The sequence below is a fragment of the Oenanthe melanoleuca genome, chromosome 1 (assembly GCF_029582105.1).
Source record: "Oenanthe melanoleuca isolate GR-GAL-2019-014 chromosome 1, OMel1.0, whole genome shotgun sequence".
Lineage (NCBI taxonomy): Eukaryota > Metazoa > Chordata > Aves > Passeriformes > Muscicapidae > Oenanthe > Oenanthe melanoleuca.
This window is the reverse complement of record NC_079333.1, coordinates 15,588,418-15,608,092: the sequence shown is the minus strand read 5'-3', so window position 1 is coordinate 15,608,092 and position 19,675 is coordinate 15,588,418. Positions and strand designations below refer to the sequence as shown.

At 47.8% G+C, this 19,675-nt stretch overlaps 1 protein-coding gene across 1 annotated transcript in view; it reads right to left on the bottom strand.

Moving 5' to 3' along the window:
- The window catches only part of CLPB (ClpB family mitochondrial disaggregase), a 70,750-nt gene that overhangs the window by 24,736 nt on the left and 26,339 nt on the right, over nt 1-19,675 (bottom strand). The window contains exons 4-6 of the mRNA XM_056485968.1: nt 18,715-18,818; nt 14,498-14,626; nt 1,495-1,592 (exon numbers count right to left, since the gene is read on the bottom strand). Of these exons, the coding sequence (XP_056341943.1) occupies nt 1,495-1,592; nt 14,498-14,626; nt 18,715-18,818 (331 nt within the window). The remainder of the gene's footprint in view (nt 1-1,494; nt 1,593-14,497; nt 14,627-18,714; nt 18,819-19,675) is intronic.

Below are 19,675 nucleotides of genomic sequence, written 5' to 3'. Positions count from 1 at the left end.
TGAGCTACCTTCATGATTTTATGAAAACCTGCTCTCAGAGTTGCCAAAGTGACCACATAGTGCTACTGGCTACAAAAGCAGCCATCAGGGCCACAGAGGATAGCCATGGCAGCATTTCATTTCCAGGAAGGAGTATGGAGAGCCCAGAGAAAAGATCCCTCTGTCGCTGCTTAGGACAGAGGTTTAGCACTGGAGAATGTGGTTCTGAATTCCTGCCTGAGCGATGACTTTCAGAGGTAAGCATAGACAGTGCAGCAGTTGACACCTGGCGGGTTTATTTCATGGTAATACCTCCTAAGTGCAGTAATTGACACAGTTTTAATTACCTTCATCCTCCACTTGTGGGTAAGTTCTTAACCTCAGGTTTGCAGCGTGCAAGTTTAAATTCCAAACCCATGGAACAAACATTGAGGTATGCAATGTCAGACGAACTTTGCAGCCAGGAACAAACCTCGACTCCTTGTGCCTCAGCTCCTGCTCTTACAGTCTTGGCAAGAGAATGCCTCTTGTCTGGGATGCAGGGAGTCCCCTGCCGCTGCTGATCTGTGCTGCTTGGAGAGATGATGCTCACAAGGCATCACAGAAGGGTTTGGGTTGAAAGTGATCTTAAAGTTCACCCAGCTGTAACCCCTCCCATGGGCAGGGACACCTTCCACTAGACCACGTTGCTACAAATCCCATCCAATCTGGCCTTGATCACTTCCAGGGATGAAGCATCACTTGTCACTGCTGTGATGGCCTCTCCTACCCATTAATAATTCACAGAACAAGGCCTCTGCTCAGGAATTTTAAGTCCTGGAGATTTAGCTGTGGGTTCCTCATTGTCTAGTAGCCCACTGCTCTGCAATTGTACTGATTCCTGGCATTTTTATTGGAACCACGATGGCAAATGTGTTTCTTTTACTTCTTTAAAGCAAATAGGACATGGAAGCTGAAGGGATGAGATACCACCATGGAAATGGGTGTCTTTTGCCTTAGACTGGGGCACATGAACACCTGGACTCCAGGCCGTAGCTGGACTCTGGATTCTCATCCCTACTTGTATGACAGAGAAATTCAGAAAATACAGTAAAAACAGGCTCTAGATTTTCCTGCATCCAGGGGTTACAGAATAGCATTACTGGTCCTGGGCAGGTCACTGCTGAGTGAGAAATGGTAACTTGGAAGGGGTGGGCACAGCCACAGTTAAAAAAACTACAGGAGCAGGTGTTTTTCTTTATGCATTACATTGTTAATTTTTACAGACTTCTTTTGGAAAAGGATAGAGCTGTAGGGGTGCTAAGGTGGTCTTCCATTGCTTGCACCCTAAAATCATAGAATCATAGAGTGATTTGGGTTGGAAAAAAGCTTTCAGATCATCGAGTTCAACTGCTCACCCAGCACTGTCGAGGCCACCACTAATACATGTCCCCACATGCCACATCCACATGACATCTTTTAAACTGTTCTTGTAGTAGGAAAGGAAACCCAAACTGGCCAGAATCTCAGGCTCACCTTTGCTTCTGCTGCTCTCAGAAGTTTCATGACCTCCCCTTCACGGGCATAATCCAGGGGTGTGTGTCCCATTTCGTTCTTCTGCAGCGGGTTGGCACCTGATAGTACAAGAAATGAGTAAGATCAGGAGCTCAACGTTCAGTCTTGAGGCAGAAGGAGCATGAAGCACATCCTGTCTATGTCCCCTCCTAACCTTTGCTCTGGAGGGTGTCTGGATCAGAAAGAGAGATCAGAGAGAATGGACAACCAGCGGTTGCGCAGATCTCCAGGGAGGAAGAAAAGGGATTGTCACTGCTAACAGCTGGCTTGTCAGTGAAGAGCTGCTGAGGGGAATGAGAGCACATGGCCATCAAAAGGAAAGACAGTCTCACAAAAACACCCACTCTCAGTCCTGTGGGAGCAACATGGAACCATTACAGCTTCATTTGGACATGCTGCCTGTGCCAGCTGGAGCTGAAGCTGAAGCTGAAGCTGGAGCCGAAGCTGGAGCTGGCTGTCACCTGTGGACCAGCTGCTCCACTGAGTCGCTGGAGCACTTCTGGGGGAAAATCACACCCTTCCTAGGAGTATAATTTTTAAAAAAACAAACTAATCTCAAAGACTAATCTGGATTGAGTTGGATGGGCACCCTACAGAAACACATGCACATGGAGAGCTCTCCCTCCTAGATACACTGAACTGAAGAAGAGCATTCCGTATCAAACTGGTCCAGTTGCAGCAATGGGAAGTATATGGAGGGAAACTTGGTGATATCAGGAGACGGGGTAATGGGTAATAGCCAGAGGGGCAAACAAGGTCTCAGGATTCATCTCTGACTCTCAGTATCTCAGGAGCTGTCTCTACAGGCAAAGACCTGTCACTTAAACTGGTGCACTCCATGACCCCACAGCAGCTCCTAACCGCAAGAGTTTATGAGAGTGAATCTTCAAATTAATCCCAAATCACCCGAACTGGTGCTGAAACTGACAATCCCACCAGTTATCAAGCCTTGAAATGCAGCCTGGTGGAGGAAGAGCCCATAACTGTGCTCCACAGGTCCGGGATGTCTCCTATCCCCATCCTTCCACTGCAGTTTTGTGCAATGTGCTCCTGCCTGAGTGGGGGAGCTGGCCCAGATGACTCTGTTAATGTCCCTTCCAGCCAGAATCATTCTGTGATGCTGTTGGAAACATTGGAGTGAGACAAGTACCTTGGCAGAGGCAGACTGAGCTGCTCCTGCGCCATGAGACAGCGCAAAGCACCAGGAGTGCTCAGCAGGGGCGAGCAGCAATCAGAATAGATAAATGAAGTAAGGGGAGTCTGTGGGAGCAGAGCCGGAGAGATTAGCCATTCCTAGGCATTGGCATCAGGGAACTATATTTGCTTACAGAATGAAAAATGTGCTCCATAAACATTCGACACGGACTAATTTCTATGGCAAGCCTTGTCTTGGCAAATAAAGAATATGATCAAGACAGGTGAGATTACACAATGCTGGGGCTGGCTGCTCCATATACATTAAAGAGACAGTGCTCCCATGATTCCCCCCCCCCGCTGCCAAAACCCACCTGGGTCTGTGCAGTGAGCAGTGGGGCATGTTCCTGACTTCTCCAAATGATGACATCCTCGAGGCTAGGCCTGCTCTCATTTCTGATGGAGGGTTTGTTTGGCTTTGCCCTGGATCTATCAATAATGGCTCTCCAATATTGGCCTAATCCCCCTGTTAATGGCTTTGACGACTTGACTAATTGCTGCAATAATTGATAGAACCCGACTCCTACAACTGGTCGATTCCAACCTTGAGTACCGGCAGCAATAAAATATTATGCTGCCATAAATAACGGTATCACTTGGCTTGCTAATAGAAGGTAAAAGTGGCCACTGGTCTGTCGGTGCCCTGGCTGACCCCACTCCACATCCCCACCTCCTCTCCTGCCCTCTCCCACCCTGTGCCACAGGCTGCAGCAGTATCCAAGGGGACATCAACCTTCCACGACTTAATAGAAGGCAATTTGTCACCTCCCACTCGCTGTCTGTAGCTGGGGATGGACACCTGGGCAGCACCTCGGGCTGTATGAGCCCGTCGCCTCCTCCCGCCCTTCATGCTCATATTAGAAGGCCCCGGCTGATAATATTTGATAAATAGCGTGGGGGTTCTCTCCCTGCACCCGCCCAGCATTGTGGTGTTGCAGCAGCTGCAGAAGGTCACTCATTGGGGAAATATGTTTCTGTCAGTGGGATCGAAAAAAGTTTAGTGGAGTGACAGGCCTCAATTTTTCAAATTTTATTAACTCCATCCTCTTAACAATTTGTCTTGAATTCCTTCAGTTTCTGGATAACTGTCAATAGAGCTGGCCACGCAGCGGATACTGGTACTTAGGTCCCCCACTGCTGTCAGGATAGGGATGGGGATGGCAAGAGGAGGGAGAGATGGCAGGAGGAAAAGGAGAATGCCAAAGCGCACAGACATAACCTGGAGGAACATCCCAGTAATGCTCCCTGTGTCCTCAGCAGCCCCAAGACCCCAAGACCCTCCTCTTGTCACTCCATCCTGTCAGGGCAGAAAAGCAGCAGATCTGAGCCTGCTGCAGCCAGAAAAAGGTTCACACTTCTAACAGACAGGATAGGGCACACAGTGGTACTGGAGCCTCATATGGACAACCAGAGAATGACATTCCTTCCAAGAGTGGACAGAACACAGATAGAAAAAGCCCTGAGTACTGGGACAAGGAAAGGACTCTTGAGGACCTTGTTTCATAGCCCAGCCAGATGGTGTGAAAGCTCCTGCTCCTGGGCATACCCACAGGTAGCCTCCAGTTGAGTGTTTGGGTCCTGAGCTGTTCCCAGGAGTGGGTGTGAGGACAGAGAACTGACACAAGACAGTCCCTGTCCTGATGCCACCCCAAAAGTCCTGCCTACAAATGAGCTGGGCAGCAGCAGTGGCCTGCGGTGACCTGTGCTACAGAAAGACAAGATGTCAAAATGTTTAATGTCTCCTATCTTCTTTCTTTGGTGTCCAGAAGGTACAATATAGTGGAGGTGGCAACCAAGCACTTAAGCAAGTCTCTGGCACAGAAGACAGTACTGCTTCAGTCAGGAAAGTCAGGGAAAGCCACCACCAACCCATGTCCCCAAGTGCCACAACTACAAGGCCATCCCCTTCAGGGATGGGGACCCACCACTGCCCTGGACAGACTGCCAGGGCTGGAAAACACTTTCAGGGAAGGAATTTTCTCTAATCGATCTAAACTTCCCCTGGTGCAATTGAGGCCGTTTCTTCTTGTCCTGTCACTTGTTGCCTGGGAGAATGTGGCTACAACCTCCTTTTGAGTAGTAGCAGAGAGTGAGAAGGTCCTCTCAAACCTCCTTTTCTGCCATGAGGGGCACAAAACCGACCCCAAGATTTGAAGTGCAACCTCACCAGTGCCTGGCACAGGGATCAGCCACTATCCTGGTCCTGCTGGCCACACTATTGGTGACACAGGCCTAGATACCCTTGGTCTTATTGTCCACCTGGGCACACACATTGCATCTGCACCAGCTCCAGTTCCACCACATCAAGTGCTTCCTAATGCACAGCCCTGGGTTGGCAGCAGCCCCCACAGAGCTCTAGGGAACAGCATCTGTGCTCCCTTGGTCCAGTAGCCTCACTCTCAAAGCACAAGAAGCCTTTCCAACCTAAATTTCTCCAGTCAGGTTGAATAGGGCTTAAAGAAACGTGTTTTAGTGGAAGGTGTCCCTGCCCATGGCAGGGAGCTGGAACTGCATGAGCTTAAGGTCTTTTCCAATCCAAATCATTATGTGATTCTGTGAAGGAAGGATTTTGACTTAACTAAGAATTAGACGTTTCTGGAGTAGAGTTTACATGGAAAAGTAGATACCCAGAGCTCTGAGATAAGGTTGACAAGGGCAGGTAACAACCAGCAAGGAGAGGTCCTTTTGGAGGTGCAGCTTAACCAGCGCTCCCAAACTTTGTAAACCAGACTGAACACAAATCTTTATGTACTTGGACAGACACAACAGTTATGTATAATGTTCAGGACCAGAATGTGCAAGCTGGAACAGAGGCAAAGGAGGAGACTGGTCAAAGCAGCATGTAAACTGGACTGCATGTAAGGACTGAGCCTCACTGGTGGAGCAGTGAGGCCACGTATTAAAGGCTGGAAACAAAAGAAGGTAAGAAAGGCAATAAGCCAGTATGACATGACACAGCCTGTGACACAGGATTTGTACAGAATGAAATGCCCTGACCGAACAGGGAAAATACAGCATGAGGGTCACCCCTCTGAGAGACTGAAGGGCACTGCAACACACTGAAAAGTAGCCCAGGGACTGCAAGGGTAAAGAGCACAACACCAATAAACTGTTAAACTGGTGAAAACCAGAGACTTAGCACTCTGGCAGTCAGAAAGCTCCCAAGACAAAGTGCAAGCCTTAATTAAAGGTGCAAAAGGCTTTCTCCAAACTTCAGCTCCTAAGCACCACACTGCAATGGGACACATGTTCATGCCAAACTTCTTCACCAGAAAATCCAGCAAAGAATCCATGGCCAAGGAGCTTTATACCACAAGGGGAAATTGTGGATCTTGCTAGATACAAAGCAGCAGCCCACCAGCAGGTAACTGTCAGAAACATGGATGTAAAGACTAAAGAAACCCATGATATTTATTAAAGTCCTTATCATAAGAAGAGTTAGGAGTTTAGGAATAAACCACACTACCATCTTTCCAAACCCAGAGGAGATGATGAAAACCCAATGAAGTGTTTGCTTGGGCAAATCAAATGTAAAAAATCCACAAGTAAAGAAGGATTTAAAAGAAGTTCCTTCTTTAGGAATAAAAGCTAGGATCTCTGAGCCTTATCAGAAGCTGGAAGTCAGCCTGAGAGGGTGAGTTTCCATAAGTGATAAAGATCAAGGCCAGGCTGGACAGGACTTGGAGCAACCTGATCTATTGAGAGGTGTCCGTGTCCATGGTGAGGGTTTGTAACAAGATAAGCCTGAAGGTCTATTCTAATTCAAAACTGTTCTCTGATTCTATGGCAAATGGGAAAGTTGCAATAGAAGAAACAGAGAAAGAACGAATGAAAGAATGAAAAAATGAAAGAAAGAAAGAAAGAAAGAAAGAAAGAAAGAAAGAAAGAAAGAAAGAAAGAAAGAATGAATGTCTTAAATGTCTGCACCTTTCACTCTCGCTTTATTGGAGTGTAAGTTGGTCTATGCCTACTTGACAACTGTGTGTGAAAACAATCCACCTGACTGTTGTTTTGTAATGCGAGAAAGGAAACTACAGAATCATACTCTTCCAATATATCCATCACCCTTTCTCCATACACCCATGTGTGCAGAGCTCTTAAAATCATGCCAAACATGCTGTCACTGTCAAGTCTCTCCCCAGAACGACTTCAAGAGGGATCTATTTACTCCCCTGCCCTACGGGAAAACTATTCCTAAGTGCTCCAACAGAGACAGAAATGTGCTGGCACTTTGGACTCTTATTGCTCTCACCACAGTGGGATGCTGGATGCCTCGACGCTGGGATATGATTGGTTTCTAAATCCCAGTTTCATAGGATTTTAATTACTGGTCTGGCATGGTGGGGAGTGGAACTGGCTGCGGTCAGACGAAGGATCGATACGCCGGCCCAGAACATATTGAGCCTCGGCACTCGCAGATGCTATTGCACTATTTAATCATCTTTTGCAAAATTTACAGTGCAACAGAAGGAATCAATACGGAATTTATCACATTCCCTTGTAAATATGAGCATGGAGAGGGAGAGAGCATGTCAGGCACTCTGGCATGACAGCTGGCCTGGGCAGCAAACCTCCACAACAGACCACCCAGGACAGCTACCATGCACGTGACTCACCAAAAAGGGCCCAGCATTCCTGGGGACAGCTGCATCCACAGTGGCTGCATTTGCATGCTCTGACCTGCTTGCAGGCTAAACCTTGTCCCAGCTACACTAAAGGAGACTCAGGAGGAAGCCACACAGGTTGTGCAGAGCCCTACTCTGCACAGTGTGGTTTAGAGAGCATGTTACACAGTCATCAAATAGTTTCATGGTACTTTTGGGTTGAAAAAGACCCATCAGGCCATCAAGTCCAACCACTCCCTCAGCACTCATCCATGTCCCCAACTCCCAGGCTTTTAAATTCCTCCATGGATGGGGACTCCAACACTGCCTTGGGCAGCCTGTGCCAAGATTGAGCCATTCTTTTTGGGGAAGAATTTTTCCCCACATCCAACCTAAACCTCCCCTGCCACAACTTGGGGGAATTTCCTCTCATCCTGTTGCTTGTTACCTGGGAGAAGAGCCCAACTCCCACCTGGCTTCACCCTCCTTTCAGGGAGTTGTAGAGAAGGAGGAGTTCTGTGCTGAGCTCTTGCTTACTCTGGTAACTGCTGACTGCAGCAAAATGTTACTTTCCCAGGATGTGTTAAAACCAAAGGTATCTCCTCTCTGGAACTGGCTGCTGGGGACCTGAGAGCCTACTTCCTAGGGCTATCCTTTACTCTCCCTCTCAAAGAGTGGACCCTTTGAATCTGGGATGCAACAGAAAACAAGACATATTATGCAGCAGTTAATAATAAATTAATTGGGTTAGAAAAACCCAATTAATTAGAAACTGATTTTTCCAGAGAATATCATAAGCACTTTTGCTTTCTGATGTCCAAAGCCCATCCCTTGCAATGCCAGCTCTGTAATCTGTTTACCCATCACTCACCCTACTCACAAGATCTGCAATTACATTGGACTGAGGAGAGGAGTGCACAACATTATGAACAAATGCACTGGTCTAATTTTACCAGCAAATCGAGTTCAGCAGACCAGGTTATTGCAGCTTCAGCTAAAATGTTTTCACAAATGTATGTTCATTTCTTTCTCTCTCTCTTTCACATCTAATTAGAGATGAGAGACTCCAAGATTGCTGAAGAGGACCTTTGGACAAGGGCAAGGAGTGACAGGACAGGGGGAATGGATTCACATTGACAGAGAGCAGGGTTAGATTGGGTATTAGGAAGAAATTCTTCCCTGTGAGGTTGGTGAGGCCCTGGAGTTGCCCAGAGAAGTTGTGGCTGCCCCTTCCTTGGATATGTTCGAGGCCAGGTTAGATGGGGTTGGAGCAACCTGAATTAGTGGAAGGTGTACCTGCCCATAGCAGCAGTGTGGAATGAGAAGAGCTTAAAGGTCCCTTCCAACCCAAACCATTTAGTGATCCTGTGATTCCACTGAGGAAGTATTGCTAGTCTGGTCAGCCTGCGTGCTGGCTCTTGGAGGAGCTGGGAGCAGAGGGGATGATCTCTGAAGACAGGAAATAGAAAGCAGGGCAGTCAGGGGTGAGGAGAGTACTGGGAAGAATGGGACACATATGGAGCCTGCTCAGGTTTGGCAGGAGGGCAAGTGTCAGTTTCTGTAGCGGGGATAGAGAGAGGGGAGGTCCCACAAACTGGCAGAGGTCAATCTCTGAAGGAAGGAACTGTTCTACTTTTAGGCAAGGATAGGAAATACAAGCCCAAACCCACCTACATGCAGGAGCAGAGTAGTGCACTGCCACACATCTGTGTGAAAACAACACTTCCATGTGTCAGCAGGTGACAATTCAGACAACCCCTAGCTACATGGACACACACACACACACCAAACACACCTTGGAAAAACACTTGGAAATTAATTTTGAGATTCTAGAAAAATGGCAGCTGGGCTGCTAAACACCAGGGAAACCTTGCTTCTACACCTCTTCCTGTGCCTAGTTTCTCAAGTGTATATATAAGCAAGTGCCCATAATATTCTGATTTTGCATTTTGTGAGCTCCAACCTAAGACAGTTCCTACAGCATCTTCTGTGCCCTGTCCAGTGTAACTTTAATTTACTGAAAGGTTACCACAGCTATGACAACTCTTCCCAGAACAAGGCTGTGAAAGTGGAACAGTTTCTCATGGTGGGAGAAGGGTCATTTACCTGCAGGGAAAATCCCTGGGCAGCAGCAGTACTGTTCCTAGCTCTGAATCACTGAATCACAAGATTGTTTGGGCTGAACAGACCTTAAAGCCCACGTCATTCCACTCCCCTGACATGGGCAAGGACACCTTCCACAAGACCTGGTTGCTCCAAGACCTATCCAACCTGGCCTGGAACACTTCCAGGGATGGGGCAGCCACAGCTGCTATGGGCAACCTATGCCAGAGCCTAACTACCCTCACAGGGAAGAATTTCTTTTCAATATTCAATCCCACCCTGCCTCTGTCAGTAAGGAGCCATGACTTGTCCTGTGACTCCATGTACTTATCCAGAGTCCCTCCTCACCTCTCTTGGAACCTCTTTAGGTACTGGCAGGTGCTCTAAAGGCTGCCTGGAGTCCTCCTTTCTTCAGGGTGAACAACCCCAGCTCTCCCAGCTTATTTCCGAAGCAGAGGGGCTCCAGCCCTCGAACAATCTCCTTGACTTGCTCTGGACACATGAATCTGTGCTTGCCTGATCTCTTGCTCCCTGCATTTCAGCAACAGGTTGTGGAGCAGAACCATCTGTAGAAGGGTGGTTGGTGTTGGCTATGCTCCAAGGCAGGGTTATGGCATTGCCAGAAAGCTGCACATTTTAATACTGGCTATTTCACATAATATTGACATAATAAAAGCTCCCTCTAAAACAAGAGAGCTGGTGACCCTGCCTGCCTGCCTTCCTCGGAGCCAAACACAAAGTCCCTGGAATCAATTGTGCCTGCAGTAGCAAGTGGTGCAGCCTGTGGATGTGAGTACTCACCCACCCCTTCCCCAAACACTGATATTTATGGTGTCGCCTCAGGTCAGGGGACTGTGAAATGTCACCAACAACTGCCCGAAAGGACAACAGAGCCGCCACTTTCGTCTCGCGGTCTGCTGGGCACACACATGCTGACCACAGGGCTATAAGGTCCTGGAGGGGTCAAGCGAGTCACTGAATGAGCCACAAAAGGCTAGGGATGTGGGGTGAGGGGCAAGTGCAGGGGGCTTCCCTTAAAACACAACAGGGGGGTAGGGAAGTGGTTGGAGCAGAGAGGGGCTGGGCGGTTAATGGCTTTGGCCTGAGGGCAGGGCACCATCGAGGGAAGTCAGAGGGAGAGTAAATGGAGAGTTAGTAAAAGGCAGGTGTAGGGAGAGATCAAGGGGAGCCTGTTCCACGTCAGCAGCCAGAAGCCACCCTGTGTGCGAAGTCAATGGCAGCACAGGGGCATTACCCTCACAAAGGGCTGAACGGTGTTCGATCTCCACTCCAAGACCGTTGGCCGTGTATTCATCCCAGGGATTCCCTGCTTTGTTATTGCACGCAACTGTGGGGAGGGGAAGGCCCCCAGTGAATGCCCTGAAATCATCCTATCGTGCACCCATCAGGAAACTCCAGCACCCAAAACTTGCTGGAAGGGCTGGGAAGGGTCTGCTGTCAGCCCAGCAGCTCAGAGTCCACCTGACAGAAAGCTGAAGCTTATTGCATTTAGTAAATAATCCTCATAAATCTGCATACTAACCATGACTACAAAGGGTAAGTGGGTATTGTGGACAGAGATTAATCTGAGGAACACTGAACTCAGATCAGTCAGCCTTGGGATTCTACCAGGGCTCCAATGGGATCTTTCACACCATCACCAAATGGAGGTTCCCACTGGTGGGTTGCTGTCTCCAGGATCTGAGCACTGGGACATGCTCTACTACACGAGGATTTCCGCTTGGAAATGAACTCTTAGTGTAGGCTGGTGAGCAGGATCTAGAAGGATTTCTGCGGGGCTGGATTAAGAAGGGAACAGTGATGAGTGACCATCACGTTTTCTGGCTAAGTTTTGAATTTTCACTTTGATTTCACACAATCCTTCCATTTGTACCCAAACAAACACAGTCCCACAGATTGTTAAATGCTTTTTTTTTTTCCTTTTTGCTGAGATCCAAGTGAGTTCTTTCAAGCTGAGACATTTTGCTACAAACAAATAACTCTCTGTGGGCACCAGGCAAAGAAAGGGCCATTCACAGGGATGGCAGTGGCTCCAGGACAGACACAGAAATATCTCTGGAACAAAAAGAACAGTTGCCTCTGCGAAGCGAGGCCTGGATTGGAACAGTACTCAGAGAGCTAAGCAGGGCACAACTGGAGAAATACGGTGGACTTACTGCTTACAATGATTTATCCAGGATGGAAATATTCTTTAGTGCCAACTTCACTTATCTGCACCCATCTTTTACCTGTACTTAGGGTAACCAAGGAGCTGCTTTGTACTTCCAATCAACTGCTAATATATGTTATGGAAGGAGGCTTTCCAAGGCAGAAACAAGAAGCAGGTATCTGTGTAGAAAATGCTATTCCAGATGATTCTGCCCCTCTACCCTCCTCAGGTGAGACCCCAACTGCAGTGCTTCCTCCAGCTCTGGGATCCAACAACAGAAGGACATAGAACTACTCGAGTGAGTCCAGAGGAGGCCACAGAAGTGCTTTGAGGGCTGAAGCCCCTCTGCTCTGGAGACAGGCTGAGAGAGCAGGGAGTGGTCAGTCCAAACCATCCTGTGATTCTACGATTCACCATATGTGAAACACTCTCCAGCCTCAAGTACAGACTCTCCCTGCACAGATACTGCTTTGACAAGAACTTTTCCAGCACTTCAACCCCACTGCCACTCTTTGCTTTGTAACACCCCCTAAGCAACAACCTGTTGCTTAAGCAGGTAAAGCCCACTCTGCTCCACTCCTCCTGTGGGCATCCCTGCCCACAACTGCGGGATCCCAGAGGTCTTGTTGGAACAGTTCCTTCTGACTGCCAGTGCCCATGGCCAAGTGACTGCTGAGAACGTGCTGCTGGCCCATGCAACAGACATGCAGTAAGTCATATGCTCTGAGACCACGCCAGGTTCTGTGTTCACACAATGCCCACATGTGCTGCAAACACAGAGGGGAGCTTCTATGTCAGAAAAATGTGATGGACCCCCACTTAGGCCAGAATTTTTGCCTGAAGACTTCCCAGCCACCATGTCCACACAGCTTCCTGAGCAGCTGCCTGCTTTTTCAGCTCTCTTACTTTGCAATATAATTTCCTTCCTTGGTTCCTTTGTTTCTGGGTTAATTTATGGCCAGGAGCTGGGGTTCTGGTACCTGTAAGGCTCCCAGAGAAGCCCTGACCTGGAGTCCAGTGCCACAGAATCTCACCCTTTCACTCTTATATTTCTATTTGTGCAAGATAATAAGCGCATAGTACAGATAAGTATCAAGGTTCAATGTTGCCACAATTAATTTTCCTCATTCCATCTGGGGATGTTTAGCCATCTCAGATGCTTCTTTATACTATCTTTTTAGCTGCTTTCTTAAGGAATGAGCCTTATGAGACCACATCATATCATTACATATTTGTCTGCTTCCCTAGAATTAACTTCTGATATGCCCACACCGCAAAGACTACAACATTCCTCCAATCTTTGCAAAAATCAGCATCTGGCCAGCCAGGCCCTAGTGAGAATGTCTCTGGTAGGGCCAGGCTGGGACAGGTGGCCACTTTATGTTCCACTTGGCAGAGGCTGCTGGCAGCATACACCTGAGGCAGGCACAGCATTGCTGTGGCTGGCTCATCTCCAGGTGACCTTGGGGACATCACAGGAGGAGAGCTGTTGAAATTGCTGGAGGAGAGGAATGCTGGGGACAAATGACATCACATCAGGAGGAAAGCAGAACTATGGACCAGCTTGGTGGTCTGAGGAAGAAGGTAAAAGCACTGTGCAAGTGCAGGTACACACTAAGATGCTAGCTCTGGAGAACAGCACAACAGCCACAAACATCATCCTAGAAGGAAGAGCAGGAGGGCATATGTAAAAACTGGTGTCATGGCAGCACATTCCTATTCTGTTGGCTAAATGCATCTTCTCATTCTACTCCACTAGTGCTATAAGTTTTTTCCCCATGAAGACAGCTGAGCACTGAACAGGTTGCCCAAGGGAGTATACAGGAGATGACAATGAAGCAGGCTCTGTGAGCAGAAGGGCCCTGTGATTTAACCAGGAGGACCAGTAACTGCACAAGCTAATTCTTACCAATTCTTACAAGAGCTGCATTGTCCCGGTGCAAATATTACTTGAGCATCCACCATTTCATGTGCCTACCAGCACCTATCCTGTACCTTGTCTACAGAGCAGATATGTTCCTGGTATAGCAGGGACTCTTCCATTCCACAAAGGGACATGAGGGATATGACAGATGGCCTGAGTATATACTGCAGGAGGAAAATGAAAAATATACTAGTTGGGGGCATGTGGGGCACCCAGTCCGCCTATGGGGCTCAATGTTAGTAGAGTGTGGAGCTGCAGGAGTGAGGACAGAGGAGGTCACAGAAGCTCTTCAAGGGCTGAAGTTCTGGAGACAGGTTGACAGAGTGGGAGGTGTTCATCCTGGAGAAGAGAAGGCTCCAGGGAGACCTTAGAACCACTGCCAGTGTCTAAAGAGGCTCCAAGAGACCTGGAGAGGGACTTTGGACAAGAGCCTGGAGTGAAAGGACAAGGGTGAATGACTTCCCATTGACAGAAGGGTTAGATGGGATATTGGGAAGAAATTCTTCCCTGGCTTTGAGCCCTGAAGAATTGAGCCCTGGCTCAGGTTGCCCAGAGGAGGTGTGGCTGCCCCATTCCTGGAAATGTTCAAGGCCAGGTTAGGTGCAGCTTGGAGCAACCTGGTCTAGTGAAAGTGTCCCTGCCCATGGCAGAGGGTTAGAATTGGATGATTCTTGAGGTTCCTTCCAACCCAAACCGTTACAGGGTTCTGTGATTCTCTGGCTGCTGAACTGCAGGAGGAAAGGGAAAATTCAATGATGAAGGCAAGAAGAGCCACCAAAAGCACATGGAAAAAAACCACTGGAAATGAAAGGGAACACAGAAACGAAAAAGTAAAGAGATGAAAGCAAACATCAAATTACACCAAATTGTGACAGTGACAGTGTCTGTGTCTGAACCTGACAGTTCTGTGGGATGGGCTGACTCAGAAGTGCTCCTGTCCCATGAGCTGGGTGGAAATACAAAACTCACCTGCATCCAGCAGCAGTTTGACTGTCAGGTAGTCATCAGCCAGAACTGCATAGTGTAGAGCTGTGCAGCCCTTGAAGTTGGCTCGGATGTTGAGACGGTTGCTGAAGTCATCCTCCCGGGTGACAAGGACTGCAGGGGACAAAAAGTGAAAGCTCAGCTCACTGAGGTAGCTACAGAACTGCTCGTCTGGATGTGCAGCAGCAGCATGGACCCACTGCTGTCACCAGACAGAAAGCTTCTTAAGGGCTTTTCTGGGACCATCAGGACCCCAGTGAGGATTTCTGGTGGCCATTGTCCCCACTCCACTGAGCAGCAGTAGAGATAAGGACAACATGGTTTCCATCTATCCCAGACTGCCCACACAGCACCCAGGCAGAGGAGGAGTAGGTGGAGAACACCTGAGCAAAGACCTCAGCCTTTCTTCCAATCTTTTATTGTAGGGTAACAGGATGGCCTGACCTGGAAGGGACCTCAAAGCTCATCTGGTACTACCCCCCTGCCATGGGCAGGGACACCTTCCACTAGACCACGCTGTTCCAAGCTGCATCCAACCTGGCCTTGGACACTTCCAGGGATGGGGCAGCCACACCTACTCTGGGCAACCTGTGACAGGGCCTTGCCACCCACACAGGGCAGAATTTCTTCCTAATATCTAATCTAAATAATAATTTTAGCAAACAGAAGGGAAGCTGTGACAGGAAAGAACGCTGCCCCATTATGGCTTGATCTTCAAGCAAATTCCTGATTTTGGGAGTCTCCAGCACATAAATCCAGCGTCTCAGCAGGGCATGGCTCTGCAGGAAGAGTCTGCAGCACCCCTGCTCTCCTGTGGCTGGTCTAAGGATCTGGCTTTAGAAAACCTGGATTTTAAACTCTTTGCTTTAGTCATCAGCAAAAAAAAATAAGAGAGAGTGACTTTTTACAGGGTTGCTCTCCTGTGACACATAGTGACAAGACAAGTAGGAATATCTTCAAACTGACAGTGGGCAGGGTAAGATTAAATATTGGGAAGAAATTCTTTTCTGTGAGGGTGGTGAGGCATGGCCCAGGTTGCCCAGAGGAAGCCCCATAAATACCCTGTCCCACCATGGAGCATGAGTGATGGTAGACTGATGTGTGCTGTCTCCATTCAAATGAACACCGCCCATCTGGTGGGCCAAATTCTACTCCTGAAGGTGTGTCCAGCTCCTTGGTGAAAGGGTCTGTACCCAAAACTCAGCAGACTCCGATTCAGGGACAGCTTCCAAATGCTCTGAGCACCTTATACTTCTTCATGGTCCCTCTTAAAAGCCATCAAAAGATTTCCAGGGGATTCAAAAAGTTCAGAAGAGAGAAATGCTGTGATGAATACCTGATGCTGTCCGAGCCCAGCATCGCCACTAATGAACCACAGTCCCTCCAGGAAGATCAATTAATGCCCTGGCTCCTTTCCTTCCCTGGGTCCTTTCTCCAAGCACACAGGGTGAGTATGTATATTTATTTATTTGTCGTCATTTCCTACCCAGGGAGGAGCAGGATAATGAACTGCGTGCGTCAGGGAAGATGAATCTGAGATACTAGGGAGCAGCGCAGTAAAGAGATTAAAGTGTTATTATTGTTGGTTTTTTTCCCCCATGGTCCGTTGTGACAGCTCGGCCGTCATCTGTAAAAAATGTCTCTGAGAGAGATAATCATCGGAAACTCAATAAAGCGTCAGGGGAAGCCTCGTGCACCATCCATCACTGGGTGCCTGGAAATTTTCAGCCCTCTGTCTCCCTTCCTGCCATCCATATAAATGTCTGTAATATATTTTGTGCAGTGGTTGTGGAGCACACCCTCTCGATTTGGATGTTTTTATGAAAAAATATTTATACACGAAATATGTAAATGTCTAAAAAAAGGAAAAAAACAAAGGCAGTTTCTCTCTCTCTTTTTAAAAACGCAACTGAATTTATTCTTTTTAATAAAATATGTCAACCAAAGAATTAATGCAACTTCTCATGGAGTGGCCTTATCTTTTCTTCACCCCAAAATATATAACATTAGAGAGGGATGAATGCAGACAAAAACAATTAACTTTCTTGGTTGATATACTTTATCTTAAATAAAGTCTATGTACATGCATTATGTATTGGCATTCTATTGCTCATTTTTTAATGTAGTTTCATACATTTTACATTCCCTGCTATAGGGATGTGATCTATGTATGCTCTCTTTCACATCAAGAAGTAGGTCTGCTGCATGGGTGGGTCAGTGAGGGATGAGAGCAGGGAGCTTTTAAAAATACAGAATAACATCCTGTCAAAGCTGTCGCTTCACTGTTCCATCTTCTTAACTCCACCTGTGCTTTATGAAAGGTTCAAATATTACACCTTCATTAGGCTTTCACAGAGCTTTCGCCTCTTAGCACTGAGTTAAAAGCACAGACAGGCCTGTGGATAATGTCACTGTGCCCCAACAGCATCCATGGCTGCAGGATGAGGGAACTGACCCTGTGCTGGGTGCTGCTGAGGCCACACCTGGACTCAGTTCTGGGTCCTGCACTCCAAGGATACTGAGGCTGCAGCATCTCCAGGGAAGGGCAATACAGCTGTGGAATGGTGTGGAGCATGAGTCTGGTGAAGAGTGACTGAGGGAGCTGAAGAGCTCAGCCTGGAGAAAAGGAGGCTCAGGGGGGACTTTCTCACTCTCCTCAACTCCCTGACAGGAGAGTTGAGCCAGGTGGGGGTCAGGCTCTTCTCCTAAGGAACAAGAGACAGGACCAGAGGAAATGTCCTCAAGCTGTGCCAGGGAAGGTTCAGGATGGATATTGGGAAAAATTTCTTCATGGAAAGGGTTGTTAAGTCCTGGCACCATCTGCCTATCCCTGGAGGGCTTTAAAAATCATGTGGATGTGACACTTGGAGATATGGTTTAGTGGTGGCCTCAGCAGTACTGGGAGAATGGTTGGACTCTATGGTCTGGAAAGGCTTTTCCAGTCAAAATGATTCCATGATTTTATTCTACGACTCTATGACTCAGGCTCTGCAAACCATGCTGCGCAGACTGAGGCTCTGGACAAACTGTGTGGCTTCCCCCCACTTTCCACTCAGAGCAGCTGAAACAAGGTTTAACTTCCAAGCAAGTCAGAGCACACAAAAGCAGCCACTGTGGATGCAGCCCTACCTGGGAATACAAGTCCCAGCAGCTGGCTGGGCTCTGGCAGGGCAAGGGGGAAGTCTGGGAAACATCCCGTGGTCTGCCAACTCAGAGGTGAGGTTGGCAGGCTAGCACAGTGCTTTTGTGGAGAAAAGGCTTCTGGAATGGGGAAGGAAAGACAGGGACATTTTAGGGGAGTTGAGTCCTACTATCATTCCTGCCAGTGTGGGGAACAGAAGAGTCTCTGAACATGCAGCTGGCTGCTCCAAAGCACAGCTGGGCACCAAGAATCCAGACATATCCCGATAATCAGAAACCCAATAAAATTTTATTATCATTTATTGTCATAAAAAGTGGAAACAGTCTGGGTAATTTAAATAGGTCTAAACAAAGCAGGTGTCTGAGAAACCTGGCCTAGTGGAAGGTATCCATGCCATAGCAGGGGGTTGGACTGGATGGGCTTTAAAGGTCCCTTCCCACCCAAACCATCCCATGGTTCTATGATTCTAAGTCTGCATCAACATCCCAGTGATGAGGATAATGAAGGGATAAGAGTGGGAACTAAGATCTGCCAAGAATATCCATAATGAGAGGACGTGACTCTGCAGAAAATGACCTTGTTTTCATGGGAAGCCATCTAGGGCTGAGAGCTGGTACAGATGCCTGCTCAAACCCAACAGTAGTCACTGCAACCACTTACATCACTCGGCTTTACTTCAATCGGACAAGACTGTCTGCATTTCACAGCTCCTGATAAGATCTGGATTAAGGCTGCTGGAGGAATACACTGCCCTGAACCCTTCCCCAAGATGTGGCTGCATGCTAGTCAATGGAATGACGTTCCTATCTATGACTTAGTATGATGCTCTGGCTATATAATACAGTTTATCTCTGGTAAATTGAGGGATTGCTTCTATATAATATCTGTGTAAGGTTTCTTTCCTCTTCGGACACACATTCAGCCAAATACCATCACTTACTTTGCATTTAAACGGGAGAAGATGAAACAAGCTCTAAAAAAACCCCATGAGGTTAGATCAGGAAACAAAATTTTGGGACCTGAAAAGCAAATGTCAGTAGCTACACACAAACCATCTTACCTTCCAAGGAATGGAGGCCTTTTTCTTTGGCAATCTCATACACACTGCTGAAATCATCCCCAAGGTTTGGATCTGCATTAGCTGTGAGCAGAGCCTTTACCACACTGTCACAAAACAGAAGGAAAGTAAGGCAGAAGTAGATGAGGAACTGAAGCCCTTCAGAAACAGAGAAGTGCTCAGAAAGCCCTCTTCAAATATTCCTGGGAATGTTAACATTCCAGGGAAGTTAACCCACAACCGCAAATGAACATTTCAACAAATAGAGCTATACCAGCATATGCTAAATGAATGAGATGGGGGAGGCACTGGAGGAAGGGTTGATACTGTAGAGATATGCAATCCTTCTGTGGAGATACGCACAGAACATGCTTCTAGCACAAGGCATATTCCTAGATACAGGAATATTCCTTGGCTCTAAGGTCACCCCTGTCCCTGCAAAAAGGAAGATTATTGTAATACTCTGCAGATTAAGGGACAGAAAACGACAGAAGCAAAATTGCTTTTGGGAGGCAATTGTACAGCACCTGCACCTCTGATACTAAAGGTGCCATCCTACCACAAGAAGTGCAAGCAACTTCCACAGCAAGCAGTTCCGAGGAGGCTCTGAACATAATCAGAGGGCTGGAGCACCTCTGCTGTGGAAGACAGGCTGAGAGAGGTGGGGGTGTTCAGCCTGGAGAAGAGAAGGCTCCAGGGAGAACTCAGAGCCCCTCAGGGCCTAAAGGGGCTCCAAAGGTCCTAGAGAGAGACTCTGGACAAGGGCCAGGAGTGACAGGACAATGGGAATGGCTTCCCACTGACAGAGAGCAGGGTTAGATGGAATATTGGGAAGAAATTCTTGTCTGTGAGGGTGGTGATGCTCTAGAACAGGTTACCCAGAGAAACTGTCGCTGTCCCATCCCTGGGAGTGTTCCAGGCCAGACTGAGGCTTGGAGCAAACTGATCTAGTAGTGGGTGTCCC